The sequence below is a fragment of the Oncorhynchus mykiss genome, chromosome 19, assembly GCF_057628025.1.
Source record: "Oncorhynchus mykiss isolate SJ-2025 chromosome 19, ASM5762802v1, whole genome shotgun sequence".
Lineage (NCBI taxonomy): Eukaryota > Metazoa > Chordata > Actinopteri > Salmoniformes > Salmonidae > Oncorhynchus > Oncorhynchus mykiss.
Genome location: NC_143040.1, coordinates 74,641,094 through 74,668,657, shown reverse-complemented (window position 1 = coordinate 74,668,657; position 27,564 = coordinate 74,641,094). Strand labels below are relative to the sequence as shown.

The 27,564-nt window shown below is 46.4% G+C and overlaps 1 protein-coding gene across 18 annotated transcripts in view; it reads right to left on the bottom strand.

Annotated features, from left to right (window-relative positions):
• LOC110498653 (attractin) overlaps positions 1–27,564 on the bottom strand; it is a 281,518-nt gene that overhangs the window by 233,059 nt on the left and 20,895 nt on the right. For all 18 annotated transcript variants that reach the window (XM_090211734.1, XM_090211740.1, XM_090211735.1 and 15 more), the window contains exon 3: positions 23,408–23,521. In XM_090211734.1, the coding sequence (XP_090067860.1) occupies positions 23,408–23,521 (114 nt within the window). The remainder of the gene's footprint in view (positions 1–23,407; positions 23,522–27,564) is intronic.

The following is a 27,564-nucleotide window of genomic DNA, read 5'->3' as shown; positions in this document are numbered from 1 at the left end:
CCACCACAAACCTACAATCACCACAAACCTACAATCACCATTACCACAAACACCACAAACCTACAATCACCACAAACATACAATCACCACAAACCTACAATCACCACCACGACAAACCTACAATCACCACCACAAACCTACAAATCAACCCCACCACCACAAACCTACAATCACCACAAACCTACAATCACCACCACCACCATCTACAATCACCACCACCACCATCTACAATCACCACCACCACCACCATCTACAATTACCACCACCACCACCTACAATCACCACCACCACCACCTACAATCACCACCACCACCACCATCTACAATCACCACCACCACCACCACCATCTACAATCACCACCACCACCACCATCTACAATCACCACCACCATCTACAATCACCACCACCACCACCATCTACAATCACCACCACCACCACCATCTACAATCACCAACACCAACACCATCTACAATCCCCACCACCACCACCATCTACAATCACCACCACCACCACCATCTACAATCACCACCATCACCAACCTACAATCACCACCACCACCATCTACAATCACCACCACCACCATCTACAATCACCACCACCATCTACAATCACCACCACCACCATCTACAATCATCACCACCATCACCAACCTACAATCACCACCACCACCATCTACAATCACCACCACCACCATCTACAATCACCACCACCACCATCTACAATCACCACCACCACCTACAATCACCACCACCACCATCTACAATCACCACCACCACCATCTACAATCACCACCACCATCTACAATCACCACCTACAATCACCACCACCATCTACAATCACCACCACCACCACCATCTACAATCACCACCATCTACAATCACCACCACCATCGACAATCACCACCACCATCTACAATCACCACCACCACCATCTACAATCACCACCATCACCAACCTACAATCACCACCACCACCATCTACAATCACCACCATCACCAACCTACAATCACCACCACCACCATCTACAATCACCACCATCACCAACCTACAATCACCACCACCACCATCTACAATCACCACCACCATCTACAATCACCATCACCACCATCTACAATCACCACCACCACCATCTACAATCACCACCACCGTCGACAATCACCACCACCATCTACAATCACCACCACCATCACCTACAATCACCACCACCACCACCATCTACAATCACCACCATCACCAACCTACAATCACCACCACCACCAACAATCACCACCACCATCGACAATCACCACCACCACCATCTACAATAACCACCACCACCATCTACAATAACCACCATCACCAACCTACAATCACCACCACCACCATCTACAATAACCATCATCACAAACCTACAATCACCACCACCACCATCTACAATAACCATCACCACCACTGTCTACAATCACCACCATCACCACCACCTACAATCACCACCACCACCTACAATCAACACCATCACCACCACCATCTACAATCCCCACCACCACAAACCTACAATCACCACAAACCTACAATCACCACCACCACCACAAACCTACAATCACCACCAGCACAAACCTACAATCACCACCAGCACAAACCTACAATCATCACAAACATACAATCACCACAAACCTACAATCCCCACCACCACAAACCTAAAATCACCACAAACCTACAATCACCACCACCACAAACCTACAATCACCACAAACCTACAATCACCACCAGCACAAACCTACAATCACCACCAGCACAAACCTACAATCACCACAAACCTACAATCACCACCACCAACCTACAATCACCACCACCAACCTACAATCACCACCACCAACCTACAATCACCACCACCACCAACCTACAATCACCACAAATGTACAATCACCACCTCCACAAACCTACAATCACCACAAACCTACAATCACCACCACCACAAACCTACAATCACCACAAACCTACAATCACCACCAGCACAAACCTACAATCACCAACAGCACAAACCTACAATCACCACAAACCTACAATCACCACCACCAACCTACAATCACCACCACCAACCTACAATCACCACCACCAACCTACAATCACCACCACCACCAACCTACAATCACCACAAATGTACAATCACCACCACCACAAAAGTACAATCACCACAAACCTACAATCACCACCACCACAAACCTACAATCACCACAAACCTACAATCACCATTACCACAAACACCACAAACCTACAATCACCACAAACATACAATCACCACAAACCTACAATCACCACCACGACAAACCTACAATCACCACCACAAACCTACAATCACCACCAACACCACAAACCTACAATCACCACAAACCTACAATCACCACCACCACCACAAACCTACAATCACCACAAACCTACAATCACCACCACCACAAACCTACAATCACCACAAACCTACAATCACCACCAGCACAAACCTACAATCACCACCAGCACAAACCTACAATCACCACAAACCTACAATCACCACAAACGTACAATCACCACAAACCTACAATCACCACAAACCTACAATCACCACCAGCACAAACCTACAATCAACACCAGCACAAACCTACAATCACCACAAAACTACAATCACCACCACGACAAACCTACAATCACCACCACCACCACCACAAACCTACAATCACCACCATCTACAATCACCACCACCACCATCTACAATCACCACCACCACCTCCAATCACCACTATCACCTACAATCACCACCACCACCACCTCCACCTACAATCACCACCACCACCTACAATCATCACTACCACCACCATCTACAACCACCACCATCTACAATCACCACCTACAATCACCACCACCACCATCACCACCACCATCACCACCACCACCATCACTCACCACTTTCACCTACAATCACCACCACCACCTCCACCATCTACAATCACCACCACCACCACCACCATCTACAATCACCACCACCACCATCTACAATCACCACCACCTACAATCATCACCACCTACAATCATCACCACCACCATCACCAACAATCATCACCACCACCATGTACAATCACCACCATCACCATCTACAATCACCACCACCACCACCATCACCACCACCACCACCACTTACAATCACCACCACCATCGACAATCACCATCACCACCTACAATAACCATCACCGCCACTGTCTACAATCACCACCATCACCTACAATCACCACCATCGACAATCACCACCACCACAAACCTACAATCACCACAAACCTACAACCACAAACCTACAATCACCACCACCACAAACCTACAATCACCACAAACCTACAATCACCACAAACCTACAATCACCACAAACCTAAAATTATAACAAACCTACAATCACCACCAGCACAAACCTACAATCACCACCACCACAAACATACAATCACCACCACCACAAACCTACACTCACCACAAACCTACAATCAACACAAACCTACAATCACCACAAACCTACATTCACCACCACCACAAACCTACAATCACCACCACCACAAACCTACAATCACCACCACCACAAACCTACAATCACCACCACCCTACAATCACCACCAGCACAAACGTACAATCACCACCACCACAAACCTACAATCACCACAAACCTACAATAACCACCAACACAAACCTACAATCACCACCACCACAAACCTACAATCACCACAAACCTACAATCACCACCAGCACAAACCTACAATCACCACCACCACAAACCTACAATCACCACCACAAACCTACAATCACCACAAACCTACAATCACCACCAGCACAAACCTACAATCACCACAAACCTACAATCACCACCACCACAAACATACAATCACCACCACCACAAACATACAATCACCACCACCACGACAAATCTACAATCACCACCACCACCACAAACCTACAATCACCACCACCACCACAAACCTGCAATCACCACCACCTACAAGCACCACCATCACCTACAATCACCACCACCACCTCCACCATCTACAATCACCACCACCACCTCCTCCAATCATCACCACCACCTCCAATCACCACCATCTACAATCACCACCACCACCATCACCTACAATCACCACCACCATCTACAATCATCACCACCACCTACAATCACCACCACCACCATCTACAATCACCACCACCACCATCACCTACAATCACCACCACCATCTACAATCACCACCAACACCTACAATCACCACCACCACCATCTACAATCACCACCACCATCACCTACAATCACCACCACCACCATCACCTCCACTCACCACCACCACCATCACCTCCACTCACCACCACCACCTCCACCATCTACAATCACCACCACCACCTACAATCACCACCACGACAAACCTACAATCACCACCACCACCACAAACCTACAATCACCATCACCACCACAAACCTACAATCACCACCACCACCACAAACCTACAATCACCACAAACCTACAATCACCACAAACCTACAATCACCACCACCACAAACCTACAATCACCACAAACCTACAATCACCACCAGCACAAACCTACAATCACCACCAGCACAAACCTACAATCACCACAAACCTACAATCACCACAAACCTACAATCACCACAAACCTACAATCACCACAAACCTAAAATCACCACAAACCTACAATCACCACCACCAACCTACAATCACCACAAACCTACAATCACCACCACCACAAACCTACAATCACCACAAACCTACAATCACCACCACCACAAACCTACAATCACCACAAACCTACAATCACCACAAACCTACAATCACCACAAACCTACAATCACCACCACCACAAACCTACAATCACCACCACCACAAACCTACAATCACCACCACCACAAACCTACAATCACCACAAACCTACAATCACCACCAGCACAAATCTACAATCACCATCACCACAAACCTACAATCACCACCACCACAAACCTACAATCACCACAAACCTACAATCACCACCACCACAAACCTACAATCACCACAAACCTACAATCACCACCAGCACAAACCTACAATCACCACCAGCACAAACCTACAATCACCACCAGCACAAACCTACAATCACCACCACCACAAACCTACAATCACCACAAACCTACAATCACCACCACCACAAACCTACAATCACCACAAACCTACAATCACCACAAACCTACAATCACCACAAACATACAATCACCACCACCACAAACCTACAATCACCACCACCACAAACATACAATCACCACCACCACCACAAACCTACAATCACCACCACCTACAAGCACCACCACCATCACCTACAATCACCACCACCATCACCTCCACTCACCACTATCACCTACAATCACCACCACCACCTCCAATCACCACCACCACCACCATCTACAATCGCCACCACCACCACCTCCAATCACCACCACCACCATCACCTCCAATCACCACCATCACCTCCAATCACAACCATCATCATCATCTACAATCACCACCACCATCACCTACAATCACCACCACCACCACCTACAATCACCACCACCACTTCCAATCACCACCATCACCTACAATCACCACCACCACCTACAATCACCACCATCACCTACAATCACCACCACCACCATCACCTACAATCACCACCACCACCATCACCTCCACCATCTACAATCACCACCACCACCTACAATCACCACCACCACAAACCTAAAATCACCACAAACCTACAATCACCACCACCACAAACCTACAATCACCACAAACCTACAATCACCACCAGCACAAACCTACAATCACCACCAGCACAAACCTACAATCACCACAAACCTACAATCACCACCACCAACCTACAATCACCACCACCCAACCTACAATCACCACCACCAACCTACAATCACCACCACCACCAACCTACAATCACCACAAATGTACAATCACCACCTCCACAAACCTACAATCACCACAAACCTACAATCACCACCACCACAAACCTACAATCACCACAAACCTACAATCACCACTAGCACAAACCTACAATCACCAACAGCACAAACCTACAATCACCACAAACCTACAATCACCACCACCAACCTACAATCACCACCACCAACCTACAATCACACCACCACCAACCTACAATCACCACCACCAACCTACAATCACCACCACCACCAACCTACAATCACCACAAATGTACAATCACCACCACCACAAACCTACAATCACCACAAACCTACAATCACCACCACCACAAACCTACAATCACCACAAACCTACAATCACCATTACCAAACACCACAAACATACCAATCACCACAAACATACAATCACCACAAACCTACAATCACCACACACCACACCTACCTACACTCACCACAAACCTACAATCACCACCACCACCACAAACCATACACAACCTACAATCACCACCAAACCTACAATCACCACCAACCACCACAAACCTACAATCACCACCACCACAAACCTACAATCACCACCACAAACCTACAATCACCACCCACAAACCTACAATCACCACCAGCACAAAACCTACAATCACCACAAACCTACAATCACCACAAACGTACAATATCCACAAACCTACAATCACCACAAACCTACAATCACCACCAGCACAAACCTACAATCAACACCAGCACAAACCTACAACCACCACCACCAACCTACAATCACCACCACCACAAACATACAATCACCACAAAACTACAATCACCAACACGACAAACCTACAATCACCACCACCACCACCACAAACCTACAATCACCACCATCTACAATCACCACCATCTACAATCACCACCACCACCTCCAATCACCACTATCACCTACAATCACCACCACCACCACCTCCACCTACAATCACCACCACCACCTACAATCAACACCATCCACCACCACCATCTACAATCCCCACCACCACAAACCTACAATCACCACAAACCTACAATCACCACCACCACAAACCTACAATCACCACCACCACCACAAACCTACAATCACCACCAGCACAAACCTACAATCACCACCAGCACAAACCTACAATCACCACAAACATACAATCACCACAAACCTACAATCACCACCACCACAAACCTACAATCACCACAAACCTACAATCACCACCACCACAAACCTACAATCACCACAAACCTACAATCACCACCAGCACAAACCTACAATCACCACCAGCACAAACCTACAATCACCACAAACCTACAATCACCACCACCAACCTACAATCACCACCACCAACCTACAATCACCACCACCAACCTACAATCACCACCACCACCAACCTACAATCACCACAAATGTAAAATCACCACCACCACAAACCTAGAATCACCACAAACCTACAATCACCACCACCACAAACCTACAATCACCACAAACATACAATCACCACCAGCACAAACCTACAATCACCAACAGCACAAACCTACAATCACCACAAACCTACAATCACCACCACCAACCTACAATCACCACCACCAACCTACAATCACCACCACCAACCTACAATCACCACCACCACCAACCTACAATCACCACAAATGTACAATCACCACCACCACAAACCTACAATCACCACAAACCTACAATCACCACCACCACAAACCTACAATCACCACAAACCTACAATCACCATTACCACAAACACCACAAACCTACAATCACCACAAACATACAATCACCACAAACCTACAATCACCACCACGACAAACCTACAATCACCACCACAAACCTACAAATCACCACCACCACCACAAACCTACAATCACCACAAACCTACAATCACCACCACCACCATCTACAATCACCACCACCACCACCATCACCACCACCACCACCATCTACAATTACCACCACCACCACCTACAATCACCACCACCACCACCTACAATCACCACCACCACCACCATCTACAATCACCACCACCATCTACAATCACCACCACCATCTACAATCACCACCACCATCTACAATCACCACCACCACCACCATCTACAATCACCACCACCACCACCACCATCTACAATCACCAACACCAACACCATCTACAATCCCCACCACCACCACCATCTACAATCACCACCACCACCACCAACCTACAATCACCACCACCACCAACCTACAATCACCACCACCACCATCTACAATCACCACCACCACCACCATCTACAATCACCACCACCATCTACAATCACCACCACCACCATCTACAATCACCACCACCACCACCACCTACAATCACCACCACCACCATCTACAATCACCACCTACAATCACCACCACCACCACCATCTACAATCACCACCACCATCTACAATCACCCACCACCATCGACAATCACCACCACCATCTACAATCACCACCACCACCATCTACAATCACCACCATCACCAACCTACAATCACCACCACCACCATCTACAATCACCACCATCACCAACCTACAATCACCACCACCACCATCTACAATCACCACCATCACCAACCTACAATCACCACCACCACCATCTACAATCACCACCACCATCTACAATCACCATCACCACCATCTACAATCACCACCACCACCACCATCTACAATCACCACCACCGTCGACAATCACCCACCACCATCTACAATCACCACCACCATCACCTACAATCACCACCACCACCACCATCTACAATCACCACCATCACCAACCTACAATCACCACCACCACCAACAATCACCACCACCATCGACAATCACCACCACCACCATCTACAATAACCACCACCACCATCTACAATAAACCACCATCACCAACCTACAATCACCACCACCACCATCTACAATAACCATCAACACAAACCTACAATCACCACCACCACCACCATCTACAATCACCACCACCACCATCTACAATCACCACCACCACCATCTACAATAACCACCATCACCAACCTACAATCACCACCACCACCATCTACAATAACCATCACCACCACTGTCTACAATCACCACCATCACCACCACCACCTACAATCACCACCACCACCTACAATCAACACCATCACCACCACCATCTACAATCCCCACCACCACAAACCTACAATCACCACCAGCACAAACCTACAATCACCACAAACATACAATCACCACAAACCTACAATCACCACCACCACAAACCTAAAATCACCACAAACCTACAATCACCACCACCACAAACCTACAATCACCACAAACCTACAATCACCACCAGCACAAACCTACAATCACCACCAGCACAAACCTACAATCACCACAAACCTACAATCACCACCACCAACCTACAATCACCACCACCAACCTACAATCACCACCACCAACCGACAATCACCACCACCACCAACCTACAATCACCACAAATGTACAATCACCACCTCCACAAACCTACAATCACCACAAACCTACAATCACCACCACCACAAACCTACAATCACCACAAACCTACAATCACCACCAGCACAAACCTACAATCACCAACAGCACAAACCTACAATCACCACAAACCTACAATCACCACCACCAACCTACAATCACCACCACCAACCTACAATCACCACCACCAACCTACAATCACCACCACCAACCTACAATCACCACCACCACCAACCTACAATCACCACAAATGTACAATCACCACCACCACAAACCTACATCACCACAAACCTACAATCACCACCACCACAAACCTACAATCACCACAAACCTACAATCACCATTACCACAAACACCACAAACCTACAATCACCACAAAACATACAATCACCACAAACCTACAATCACCACCACGACAAACCTACAATCACCACCACAAACCTACAATCACCACCACCACCACAAACCTACAATCACCACAAACCTACAATCACCACCACCACCACAAACCTACAATCACCACAAACCTACAATCACCACCACCACAAACCTACAATCACCACAAACCTACAATCACCACCAGCACAAACCTACAATCACCACCAGCACAAACCTACAATCACCACAAACCTACAATCACCACAAACGTACAATCACCACAAACCTACAATCACCACAAACCTACAATCACCACCAGCACAAACCTACAATCAACACCAGCACAAACCTACAACCACCACCACCAACCTACAATCACCACCACCACAAACATACAATCACCACAAACTACAATCACCACCACGACAAACCTACAATCACCACCACCACCACCACAAACCTACAATCACCACCATCTACAATCACCACCACCACCATCTACAATCACCACCACCACCTCCAATCACCACTATCACCTACAATCACCACCACCACCACCTCCACCTACAATCACCACCACCACCTACAATCAACACCATCACCACCACCATCTACAATCCCCCACCACCACAAACCTACAATCACCACAAACCTACAATCACCACCACCACAAACCTACAATCACCACCACCACCACAAACCTACAATCACCACCAGCACAAACCTACAATCACCACCAGCACAAACCTACATCACCACAAACATACAATCACCACAAACCTACAATCACCACCACCACAAATCTACAATCACCACAAACCTACAATCACCACCACCACAAACCTACAATCACCACAAACCTACAATCACCACCAGCACAAACCTACAATCACCACAAACCTACAATCACCACCACCAACCTACAATCACCACCACCAACCTACAATCACCACCACCAACCTACAATCACCACCACCACCAACCTACAATCACCACAAATGTAAATCACCACCACCACAAACCTAGAATCACCACAAACCTACAATCACCACCACCACAAACCTACAATCACCACAAACATACAATCACCACCAGCACAAACCTACAATCACCAACAGCACAAACCTACAATCACCACAAACCTACAATCACCACCACCAACCTACAATCACCACCACCAACCTACAATCACCACCACCAACCTACAATCACCACCACCACCAACCTACAATCACCACAAATGTACAATCACCACCACCACAAACCTACAATCACCACAAACCTACAATCACCACCACCACAAACCTACAATCACCACAAACCTACAATCACCATTACGACAAACACCACAAACCTACAATCACCACAAACATACAATCACCACAAACCTACAATCACCACCACGACAACCTACAATCACCACCACAAACCTACAAATCACCACCCACCACCACAAACCTACAATCACCACAAACCTACAATCACCACCACCACCATCTACAATCACCACCACCACCACCATCTACAATCACCACCACCACCACCATCTACAATTACCACCACCACCCACCTACAATCACCACCACCACCACCTACAATCACCACCACCACCACCATCTACAATCACCACCACCATCTACAATCACCACCACCACCACCATCTACAATCACCACCACCATCTACAATCACCACCACCACCACCATCTACAATCACCACCACCACCACCATCTACAATCACCAAACACCAACACCATCTACAATCCCCACCACCACCACCAGCTACAATCACCACCACCACCACCATCTACAATCACCACCATCACCAACCTACAATCACCACCACCACAGTCTACAATCACCACCACCACCACCATCTACAATCACCACCACCATCTACAATCACCACCACCACCATCTACAATCATCACCACCATCACCAACCTACAATCACCACCACCACCATCTACAATCACCACCACCACCATCTACAATCACCACCACCACCATCTACAATCACCACCACCACCATCTACAATCACCACCACCACCATCTACAATCACCACCACCACCTACAATCACCACCACCACCATCTACAATCACCACCACCACCATCTACATCACCACCACCACCACCTACAATCACCACCACCACCACCATCTACAATCACCACCACCACCACCCCATCTACAATCACCACCACCACCACCATCTACAATCACCACCACCACCACCTACAATCACCACCACCACCACCTACAATAACCACCACCACCATCTACAATCAACACCACCACCACCATCTACAATCACCAACACCAACACCATCTACAATCCCCACCACCACCACCATCTACAATCACCACCACCACCACCATCTACAATCACCACCATCACCAACCTCCAATCACCACCACCACCATCTACAATCACCACCACCACCATCTGCAATCACCACCACCATCTACAATCACCACCACCACCATCTACAATCACCACCACCACCACCATCTACAATCACCACCACCACCATCTACAATCACCAACCATCACAAACCTACAATCAACACCACCACCACCACCTACAATCACCACCACCACCATCTACAATCACCACCACCACCATCTACAATCACCACCACCACCATCTACAATTACCACCACCACTTACAATCACCACCACCATCTACAATCACCATCACCACCATCTACAATAACCACCATCACCAACCTACAATCACCACCACCACCACTTACAATCACCACCACCATCTACAATCACCATCACCACCATCTACAATAACCACCATCACCAACCTAAAATCACCACCACCACCACTTACAATCACCACCACCATCGACAATCACCATCACCACCAATGGTCTACAATCACCACCATCACCACCACCTACAATCACCACCACCACCTACAATCACCACCACCACCTACAATCAACACCATCACCACCACCTACAATCACCACCACCACCTACAATCAACACCATCACCACCACCATCTACAATCCCCACCACCACAAACCTACAATCACCACAAACCTACAATCACCACCACCACAAACCTACAATCACCACCAGCACAAACCTACAATCACCACCAGCACAAACCTACAATCACCACCAGCACAAACCTACAATCACCACAAACATACAATCACCACAAACCTACAATCACCACCACCACAAACCTACAATCACCACAAACCTACAATCACCACAAACCTACAATCACCACCAGCACAAACCTACAATCACCACCAGCAAACCTACAATCACCACAAACCTACAATCACCACCACCAACCTACAAATCACCACCACCAACCTACAATCACCACCACCACCAACCTACAATCACCACAAATGTAAAATCACCACCACCACAAACCCTAGAATCACCACAAAACCTACAATCACCACCACCACAAACCTACAATCACCACAAACATACAATCACCACCAGCACAAACCTACAATCACCAACAGCACAAACCTACAATCACCACAAAACCTACAATCACAACCACCAACCTACAATCACCACCACCAACCTACAATCACCACCACCAACCTACAATCACCACCACCACCAACCTACAATCACCACAAATGTACAATCACCACCACCACAAACCTACAATCACCACAACCTACAATCACCACCACCACAAACCTACAATCACCACAAACCTACAATCACCATTACCACAAACACCACAAAACCTACAATCACCACAAACATACAATCACCACAAACCTACAATCACCACCACGACAAACCTACAATCACCACCACAAACCTACAAATCAACCCCACCACCACAAACCTACAATCACCACAAACCTACAATCACCACCACCACCATCTACAATCACCACCACCACCATCTACAATCACCACCACCACCACCATCTACAATTACCACCACCACCACCACCTACCAATCACCACCACCACCACCTACAATCACCACCACCACCACCATCTACAATCACCACCACCACCACCACAATCTACAATCACCACCACCACCACCATCTACAATCACCACCACCATCTACAATCACCACCACCACCACCATCTACAATCACCACCACCACCACCATCTACAATCACCAACACCAACACCATCTACAATCCCCACCACCACCACCATCTACAATCACCACCACCACCACCATCTACAATCACCACCATCACCAACCTACAATCACCACCACCACCATCTACAATCACCACCACCACCATCTACAATCACCACCACCATCTACAATCACCACCACCACCATCTACAATCATCACCACCATCACCAACCTACAATCACCACCACCACCATCTACAATCACCACCACCACCATCTACAATCACCACCACCACCATCTACAATCACCACCACCACCATCTACAATCACCACCACCACCTACAATCACCACCACCACCATCTACAATCACCACCACCACCATCTACAATCACCACCACCATCTACAATCACCACCTACAATCACCACCACCATCTACAATCACCACCACCACCACCATCTACAATCACCACCATCTACAATCACCACCACCATCGACAATCACCACCACCATCTACAATCACCACCACCACCATCTACAATCACCACCATCACCAACCTACAATCACCACCACCACCATCTACAATCACCACCATCACCAACCTACAATCACCACCACCACCATCTACAATCACCACCATCACCAACCTACAATCACCACCACCACCATCTACAATCACCACCACCATCTACAATCACCATCACCACCATCTACAATCACCACCACCACCATCTACAATCACCACCACCGTCGACAATCACCACCACCATCTACAATCACCACCACCATCACCTACAATCACCACCACCACCACCATCTACAATCACCACCATCACCAACCTACAATCACCACCACCACCAACAATCACCACCACCATCGACAATCACCACCACCACCATCTACAATAACCACCACCACCATCTACAATAACCACCATCACCAACCTACAATCACCACCACCACCATCTACAATAACCAGCATCACAAACCTACAATCACCACCACCACCATCTACAATAACCATCACCACCACTGTCTACAATCACCACCATCACCACCACCTACAATCACCACCACCACCTACAATCAACACCATCACCACCACCATCTACAATCCCCACCACCACAAACCTACAATCACCACAAACCTACAATCACCACCACCACCACAAACCTACAATCACCACCAGCACAAACCTACAATCACCACCAGCACAAACCTACAATCACCACAAACCTACAATCACCACCACCAACCTACAATCACCACCACCAACCTACAATCACCACCACCAACCTACAATCACCACCACCACCAACCTACAATCACCACAAATGTACAATCACCACCTCCACAAACCTACAATCACCACAAACCTACAATCCCCACCACCACAAACCTAAAATCACCACAAACCTACAATCACCACCACCACAAACCTACAATCACCACAAACCTACAATCACCACCAGCACAAACCTACAATCACCACCAGCACAAACCTACAATCACCACAAACCTACAATCACCACCACCAACCTACAATCACCACCACCAACCTACAATCACCACCACCAACCTACAATCACCACCACCACCACCTACAATCACCACCTATGTACAATCACCACCTCCACAAACCTACAATCACCACAAACCTACAATCACCACCACCACAAACCTACAATCACCACAAACCTACAATCACCACCAGCACAAACCTACAATCACCAACAGCACAAACCTACAATCACCACAAACCTACAATCACCACCACCAACCTACAATCACCACCACCAACCTACAATCACCACCACCACCTACAATCACCACCACCACCAACCTACAATCACCACAAATGTACAATCACCACCACCACAAAGTACAATCACCACAAACCTACAATCACCACCACCACAAACCTACAATCACCACAAACCTACAATCACCATTACCACAAACACCACAAACCTACAATCACCACAAACCTACAATCACCACAAACCTACAATCACCACCACGACAAACCTACAATCACCACCACAAACCTACAATCACCACCAACACCACAAACCTACAATCACCACAAACCTACAATCACCACCACCACCACAAACCTACAATCACCACAAACCTACAATCACCACCACCACAAACCTACAATCACCACAAACCTACAATCACCACCAGCACAAACCTACAATCACCACCAGCACAAACCTACAATCACCACAAACCTACAATCACCACCAAACGTACAATCACCACAAACCTACAATCACCACAAACCTACAATCACCACCAGCACAAACCTACAATCAACACCAGCACAAACCTACAATCACCACAAAACTACAATCACCACCACGACAAACCTACAATCACCACCACCACCACCACAAACCTACAATCACCACCATCTACAATCACCACCACCACCATCTACAATCACCACCACCACCTCCATCACCACTATCACCTACAATCACCACCACCACCACCTCCACCTACAATCACCACCACCACCTACAATCATCACTACCACCACCATCTACAACCACCACCATCTACAATCACCACCTACAATCACCACCACCACCATCACCACCACCATCACCACCACCACCATCACCACCACCACCATCACTCACCACTTTCACCTACAATCACCACCACCACCTCCACCATCTACAATCACCACCACCACCACCACCACCATCTACAATCACCACCACCACCATCTACAATCACCACCACCTACAATCATCACCACCTACAATCATCACCACCACCATCACCAACAATCATCACCACCACCATGTACAATCACCACCATCACCATCTACAATCACCACCACCACCACCATCACCACCACCACCACCACTTACAATCACCACCACCATCGACAATCACCATCACCACCTACAATAACCATCACCGCCACTGTCTACAATCACCACCATCACCTACAATCACCACCATCGACAATCACCACCACCACAAACCTACAATCACCACAAACCTACAACCACAAACCTACAATCACCACCACCACAACCTACAATCACCACAAACCTACAATCACCACAAACCTAAAATTATAACAAACCTACAATCACCACCAGCACAAACCTACAATCACCACCACCACAAACATACAATCACCACCACCACAAACCTACAATCACCACAAACCTACAATCAACACAAACCTACAATCACCACAAACCCTACATTCACCACCACCACAAACCTACAATCACCACCACCACAAACCTACAATCACCACCACCACAAACCTACAATCACCACCACCCTACAATCACCACCAGCACAAACGTACAATCACCACCACCACAAACCTACAATCACCACAAACCTACAATAACCACCAACACAAACCTACAATCACCACCACCACAAACCTACAATCACCACAAACCTACAATCACCACCAGCACAAACCTACAATCACCACCACCACAAACCTACAATCACCACCACAAACCTACAATCACCACAAACCTACAATCACCACCAGCACAAACCTACAATCACCACAAACCTACAATCACCACCACCACAAACATACAATCACCACCACCACAAACATACAATCACCACCACCATGACAAATCTACAATCACCACCACCACCACAAACCTACAATCACCACCACCACCACAAACCTACAATCACCACCACCTACAAGCACCACCACCATCACCTACAATCACCACCACCACCTCCACCATCTACAATCACCACCACCACCTCCTCCAATCATCACCACCACCTCCAATCACCACCATCTACAATCACACCACCACCATCACCTACAATCACCACCACCATCTACATCATCACCACCACCTACAATCACCACCACCACCATCTACAATCACCACCACCACCATCACCCTACAATCACCACCACCATCTACATCACCACCAACACCTACAATCACCACCACCACCATCTACAATCACCACCACCATCACCTACAATCACCACCACCACCATCACCTCCACTCACCACCACCACCATCACCTCCACTCACCACCACCACCTCCACCATCTACAATCACCACCACCACCTACAATCACCACCACGACAAACCTACAATCACCACCACCACCACAAACCTACAATCACCATCACCACCACAAACCTACAATCACCACCACCACCACAAACCTACAATCACCACAAACCTACAATCACCACAAACCTACAATCACCACCACCACAAACCCTACAATCACCACAAACCTACAATCACCCCAGCACAAACCTACAATCACCACCAGCACAAACCTACAATCACCACAAACCTACAATCACCACAAACCTACAATCACCACAACCTAAAATCACCACAAACCTACAATCACCACCACCAACCTACAATCACCACAAACCTACAATCACCACCACCACAAAACCTACAATCACCACAAACCTACAATCACCACCACCACAAACCTACAATCACCACAAACCTACAATCACCACAAACCTACAATCACCACAAACCTACAATCACCACCACCACAACCTACAATCACCACCACCACAAACCTACAATCACCACCACCACAAACCTACAATCACCACAAACCTACAATCACCACCAGCACAAATCTACAATCACCATCACCACAAACCTACAATCACCACCACCACAAACCTACAATCACCACAAACCTACAATCACCACCACCACAAACCTACAATCACCACAAACCTACAATCACCACCAGCACAAACCTACAATCACCACCAGCACAAACCTACAATCACCACCAGCACAAACCTACAATCACCACCACCACAAACCTACAATCACCACAAACCTACAATCACCACCACCACAAACCTACAATCACCACAAACCTACAATCACCACAAACCTACAATCACCACAAACATACAATCACCACCACCACAAACCTACAATCACCACCACCACAAACATACAATCACCACCACCACCACAAACCTACAATCACCACCACCTACAAGCACCACCACCATCACCTACAATCACCACCACCATCACCTCCACTCACCACTATCACCTACAATCACCACCACCACCTCCAATCACCACCACCACCACCATCTACAATCGCCACCACCACCACCTCCAATCACCACCACCACCATCACCTCCAATCACCACCATCACCTCCCAATCACAACCATCATCATCATCTACAATCACCACCACCATCACCACAATCACCACCACCACCACCTACAATCACCACCACCACTTCCAACACCACCATCACCTACAATCACCACCACCACCTACAATCACCACCATCACCTACAATCACCACCACCACCATCACCTACAATCACCACCACCACCATCACCTCCACCATCTACAATCACCACCACCACCTACAATCACCACCACCACCTACAATCATCACCAAATCACCACCACCTACAATCACCACCACCATCACCAACAATCATCACCTACAATCACCACCACCACCATGTACAATCACCACCATCACCATCTACAATCACCACCACCACCACCATCACCTACAATCACCACCACCATCACCTACAATCACCACCACCATCACCTCCACTCACCACTATCACCTACAATCACCATCTACAATCACCACCACCACCTACAAATCACTACCACCATCTACAAGCACCACCATCACCTACAATCACCACCACCATCACCTCCACTCACCACTATCACCTACAATCACCACCACCACCTCCACCATCTACAATCACCACCACCATCTACAATCACCACCACCACCACCACCTAATCACCCACCACCTCACCACCACCATCTACAATCACCAACACCACCATCACCTACAACCTCCAATCACCACCACCATCACCTCACATCACCACCACCATCTACAATCATCACCACCACCTACAATCACCCCCACCACCATCTACAATCACCACCACAATCACCTACAATCACCACCCCACCACACCATCTACAATCACCACCACCACCTCCACCTACAATCACCATCTACCATAACAATCACCACCACCTACACCCACCACCGTCTACAATCAACACCACCACCCCACCATCTACACTCACCACCACCATCACCTCCAATCACCACCACCATCACCTCAATCACCACCACCATCACCTACATCATCACCACCACCATCTACAATCACCACCAACACCTCCAACTACAATCACCATCTACAATAACCCTCACCACCACCTACAATCAACACCACCTACAATCAACACCATCACCACCATCTACAATAACCATCATCACCACCTACAATCAACACCACCACCGTCTACAATCAACACCACCACCACCATCTACCATCACCACCACCATCACCTCCAATCACCACCACCATCACCAACCAATCACCACCAGCACCATCTACAATCACCACCACCACCATCTACAATCCCCCACCACCATCTACAATCAACACCACCACCATCTACAATCCCCACCACCATCTACAATCACCACCACCATCTACAATCACCACCACCACCGTCTACAATCAACACCACCACCACCATCCACAATCACCACCACCATCACCTCCAATCACCACCACCATCACCAACAATCACCACCAGCACCATCTACATCACCACCACCACCATCTACAATCACCACCACCACCATCTACAATCAACACCACCACCATCTACACTCCCCACCACCATCTACAATCACCACCACCACCGTCTACAATCAACACCACCACCACCATCCACAATCACCACCACCATCTACAATCACCACCACCACCATCTACAATCAACACCACCACCATCTACAATCACCACCACCACCATCTACAATCAACACCACCACCATCTACAATCCCCACCACCATCTACAATCACCACCACCACCATCCACAATCACCACCACCATCACCTCCAATCACCACCACCATCACCAACATCACCACCAGCACCATCTACAATCACCACCACCACCATCTACAATCACCACCACCATCACCTCCAATCACCACCACCACCACCAACAATCACCACCAGCACCATCTACAATAACCATCACCACCACCTACAATCAACACCACCACCGTCTACAATCACCATCACCATCACCTCCAATCACCACCACCATCACTTCAATCACCACCACCATCACCTCAATCACCACCACCATCACCTACAATCATCACCACCACCACCTACATCACCACCACCACCATCTACAATCACCACCACCACCATCTACAATCACCACCACCATCACCTACAATCATCACCACCACCACCACCACCTACAATCACCACCTACAATCAACACCACCACCATCTACAATCACCACCACCATCACCTACAATCACCACCACCATCTACAATCACCACCACCACCTCCACCATCTACAATCACCACCATCACCACCACCTACAATCAACACCACCTACAATCAACACCATCACCATCTACAATCAACACCACCACCGTCTACAATCACCACCACCACCACCACCATCTACAATCACCACCACCACCACCACCTACAATCACCACCACCACCTCCACCATCTACAATCACCACCACCACCACCATCTACATTCACCACCATCTACAATCACCACCACCACCACCTACAATCACCACCACCACCTCCACCATCTACAATCACCACCACCACCTCCACCTACAATCACCACCACCACCATCACCTACATTCACCACCATCTACAATAACCATCACCACCACCTACAATCAACACCACCTACAACCAACACCACCTACAATCAACACCATCACCACCATCTACAATAACCATCATCACCACCTACAATCAACACCACCACCGTCTACAATCAACACCACCACCACCATCTACAATCACCACCACCATCACCTCCAATCACCACCACCATCACCTCAATCACCACCACCATCTACAATCACCACCAACACCATCTACAATCACCACCATCACCATCTACAATCACCACCAACACCATCTACAATCACCACCATCACCGTCTACAATCACCACCACCATCTACAATCACCACCACCACCATCTACAATCAACACCACCACCACCATCTACAATCACCACCACCTACAATCACCACCATCACCATCTACAATCACCACCAACACCATCTACAATCACCACCATCACCGTCTACAATCACCACCACCATCTACAATCACCACCATCTACAATCAACACCACCACCACCATCTACAATCACCACCACCACCATCTACAATCAACACCACCACCACCATCTACAATCACCACCATCACCATCTACAATCACCACCAACACCATCTACAATCACCACCACCACCATCTACAATCAACACCACCACCACCATCTACAATCACCACCACCACCATCTACAATCAACACCATCATCACCACCACCACCTACAATCACCACCACCATCTACAATCACCACCACCATCTACAATCACCACCACTATCACCTACAATCACCACCACCACCTCCACCATCTACAATAACCATCACCACCACCTACATCCAACACCACCTACAATCAACACTATCACCACCATCTACAATAACCATCACCACCACCTACAATCAACACCACCACCATCTACAATCAACACCACCATCTACAATCACCACCACCATCACCTCCAATCACCACCACCATCACCTACAATCATCACCACCACCATCTACAATCACCACCACCATCACCTCCAATCACCACCACCTCAATCACCACCACCATCACCTACAATCAACACCATTACCATCTACAATAACCACCACCACCACCATCTACAATCAACACCATCTACAATCACCACCACCATCACCTACAATCACCACCACCACCATCTACAATCAACACCATCTACAATCAACACCATCACCACCACCTACAATCAACACCACCACCACCTACAATCACCACCATCTACAATCACCATCACCACCGCCTACAATCACCACCACCACCATCTACAATCACCACCACCACCACCATCTACAATCAACACCATCATCACCACCTACAATCAACACCATCACCACCACCTACAATCAACACCACTACCACCTACAATCACCACCATCTACAATCACCGCCACATACAATAACCATCACCACCACCTACAATCAACACCACCACCATTTACAATCACCACCTCCATTTACAATCACCACCTCCATTTACAATCACCACCTCCATTTACAATCACCACCTCCATTTACAATCACCACCTCCATTTACAATCACCACCTCCATTTACAATCACCACCTCCATCTACAATCACCACCTCCATCTACAATCACCACCTCCATCTACAATCACCACCTCCATCTACAATCACCACCTCCATCTACAATCACCACCTCCATCTACAATCACCACCTCCATCTACAATCACCACCTCCATCGTCCTCCCTGTACCCACCTGAAGGCAGCCAGTAGAGGAGTGTAGATAGAGTCCCCATCGTACACATACAGGTGGTCCCAGCTGCACTCTGTAGCAAAGTGGTCCAACCTCAGTCTGAGGATGCTGTTGGGCCTGCAGGACAGAGACAGAACACAGTCAGGCCTTTGGTTGGAAAAAAACTATTAGCCTTTAGTTCAACTAAATATGGATAACCTCAGGTCTAGGAGATACTGTTAAGCTAATTATGGATAACCTCAGGTCTAGGAGACACTGTTAAGATACATATAGATAACCTCAGGTCTAGGAGACACTGTTAAGATACATATAGATAACCTCAGGACTAGGAGACACTGTTAAGCTAAATATAGATAACAGTGTCTCCTAGACCTGAGGTTAAGATAAATATGGATAACCTCAGGACTAGGAGACACTGTTAAGATAAATATGGATAACCTCAGGTCTAGGAGACACTGTTAAGATAAATATGGATAACCTCAGGTCTAGGAGACACTGTTAAGATAAATATGGATAACCTCAGGTCTAGGAGACACTGTTAAGATAAATATGGATAACCTCAGGTCTAGGAGACACTGTTAAGATAAATATGGATAACCTCAGGTCTAGGAGACACTGTTAAGATACATATGGATAACCTCAGGTCTAGGAGACACTTAAGACAAATATGGATAACCTCAGGACTAGGAGACACTGTTAAGATAAATATACATAACCTCAGGACTAGGAGACACTGTTAAGATAAATATGGATAACCTCAGGTCTAGGAGACACTGTTAAGATAAATATACATAACCTCAGGACTAGGAGACACTGTTAAGATAAATATGGATAACCTCAGGACTAGGAGACACTGTTAAGATAAATATGGATAACCTCAGGTCTAGGAGACACTGTTAAGATAAATATACATAACCTCAGGTCTAGGAGACACTGTTAAGATAAATATGGATAACCTCAGGACTAGGAGACACTGTTAAGATAAATATGGATAACCTCAGGACTAGGAGACACTGTTAAGATAAATATAGATAACCTCAGGTCTAGGAGACACTGTTAAGATAAATATGGATAACCTCAGGACTAGGAAACAATGTAAAGACAAATATGGATAACCTCAGGTCTAGGAGACACTGTTAAGACAAATATGGATAACCTCAGGACTAGGAAACACTGTTAAGATAAATATGGATAACCTCAGGACTAGGAGACACTGTTACGATACATATAGATAACAGTGTCTCCTAGTCCTGAGGTTATCTATATGTATCTTAACAGTGTCTCCTAGTCCTGAGGTTATCCATATTTATCTTAACAGTGTTTCCTAGTCCTGAGGTTATCCATATTTGTCTTAACAGTGTCTCCTAGTCCTGAGGTTAAGATAAATATGGATAACCTCAGGACTAGGAGACACTGTTAAGATACATATAGATAACCTCAGGTCCAGGAGACACTGTTAAGATAAATATGGATAACCTCAGGACTAGGAGACACTGTTAAGATAAATATGGATAACCTCAGGACTAGGAGACACTGTTAAGATACATATAGATAACCTCAGGACTAGGAGACACTGTTAAGATACATATAGATAACCTCAGGTCTAGGAGACACTGTTAAGATACATATAGATAACCTCAGGACTAGGAGACACTGTTAAGATACATATAGATAACCTCAGGTCCAGGAGACACTGTTAAGATAAATATGGATAACCTCAGGACTAGGAGACACTGTTAAGATAAATATGGATAACCTCAGGACTAGGAGACACTGTTAAGATACATATAGATAACCTCAGGACTAGGAGACACTGTTAAGATACATATGGATAACCTCAGGTCTAGGAGACACTGTTAAGGTACATATGGATAACCTCAGGACTAGGAGACACTGTTAAGATAAATATAGATAACCTCAGGACTAGGAGACACTGTTAAGATACATATAGATAACCTCAGGACTAGGAGACACTGTTAAGATACATATGGATAACCTCAGGACTAGGAGACACTGTTAAGATAAATATGGATAACCTCAGGACTAGGAGACACTGTTAAGATACATATGGATAACCTCAGGTCTAGGAGACACTGTTAAGATACATATGGATAACCTCAGGTCTAGGAGACACTGTTAAGATACATATGGATAACCTCAGGTCTAGGAGACACTGTTAAGATACATATGGATAACCTCAGGACTAGGAGACACTGTTAAGATAAATATGGATAACCTCAGGACTAGGAGACACTGTTAAGATAAATATGGATAACCTCAGGACTAGGAGACACTGTTAAGATACATATAGATAACCTCAGGTCTAGGAGACACTGTTAAGATACATATAGATAACCTCAGGACTAGGAGACACTGTTAAGATACATATGGATAACCTCAGGACTAGGAGACACTGTTAAGATAAATATGGATAACCTCAGGACTAGGAGACACTGTTAAGATACATATGGATAACCTCAGGTCTAGGAGACACTGTTAAGATACATATGGATAACCTCAGGTCTAGGAGACACTGTTAAGATACATATGGATAACCTCAGGACTAGGAAACACTGTTAAGATACATATAGATAACCTCAGGACTAGGAGACACTGTTAAGATACATATGGATAACCTCAGGACTAGGAGACACTGTTAAGATACATATGGATAACCTCAGGACTAGGAGACACTGTTAAGATACATATGGATAACCTCAGGACTAGGAGACACTGTTAAGATAAATATACATAACCTCAGGTCTAGGAGACACTGTTAAGATAAATATGGATAACCTCAGGACTAGGAGACACTGTTAAGATAAATATACATAACCTCAGGTCTAGGAGACACTGTTAAGATAAATATGGATAACCTCAGGACTAGGAGACACTGTTAAGATAAATATGGATAACCTCAGGACTAGGAGACACTGTTAAGATACATATGGATAACCTCAGGTCTAGGAGACACTGTTAAGATACATATGGATAACCTCAGGACCAGGAAACACTGTTAAGATACATATAGATAACCTCAGGACTAGGAGACACTTAAGATACATATGGATAACCTCAGGACTAGGAGACACTGTTAAGATACATATGGATAACCTCAGGACTAGGAGACACTGTTAAGATACATATAGATAACCTCAGGACTAGGAGACACTGTTAAGATACATATGGATAACCTCAGGACTAGGAGACACTGTTAAGATACATATGGATAACCTCAGGACTAGGAGACACTGTTAAGATACATATGGATAACCTCAGGACTAGGAGACACTGTTAAGATAAATATGGATAACCTCAGGACTAGGAGACACTGTTAAGATACATATAGATAACCTCAGGTCTAGGAGACACTGTTAAGATACATATGGATAACCTCAGGACTAGGAGACACTGTTAAGATACATATGGATTACCTCAGGACTAGGAGACACTGTTAAGATACATATGGATAACCTCAGGACTAGGAGACACTGTTAAGATACATATGGATAACTTCAGGACTAGGAGACACTGTTAAGATACATATGGATAACCTCAGGACTAGGAGACACTGTTAAGATACATATGGATAACCTCAGGTCTAGGAGACACTGTTAAGATACATATGGATAACCTCAGGACTAGGAGACACTGTTAAGATACATATGGATAACCTCAGGTCTAGGAGACACTGTTAAGATACATATGGATAACCTCAGGACTAGGAGACACTGTTAAGATACATATAGATAACCTCAGGTCTAGGAGACACTGTTAAGATACATATAGATAACCTCAGGTCTAGGAGACACTGTTAAGATACATATAGATAACCTCAGGTCTAGGAGACACTGTTAAGATACATATGGATAACCTCAGGACTAGGAGACACTGTTAAGATACATATGGATAACCTCAGGTCTAGGAGACACTGTTAAGATACATATAGATAACCTCAGGACTAGGAGACACTGTTAAGATACATATGGATAACCTCAGGTCTAGGAGACACTGTTAAGATACATATGGATAACCTCAGGTCTAGGAGACACTGTTAAGATACATATAGATAACCTCAGGTCTAGGAGACACTGTTAAGATACATATAGATAACCTCAGGTCTAGGAGACACTGTTAAGATACATATAGATAACCTCAGG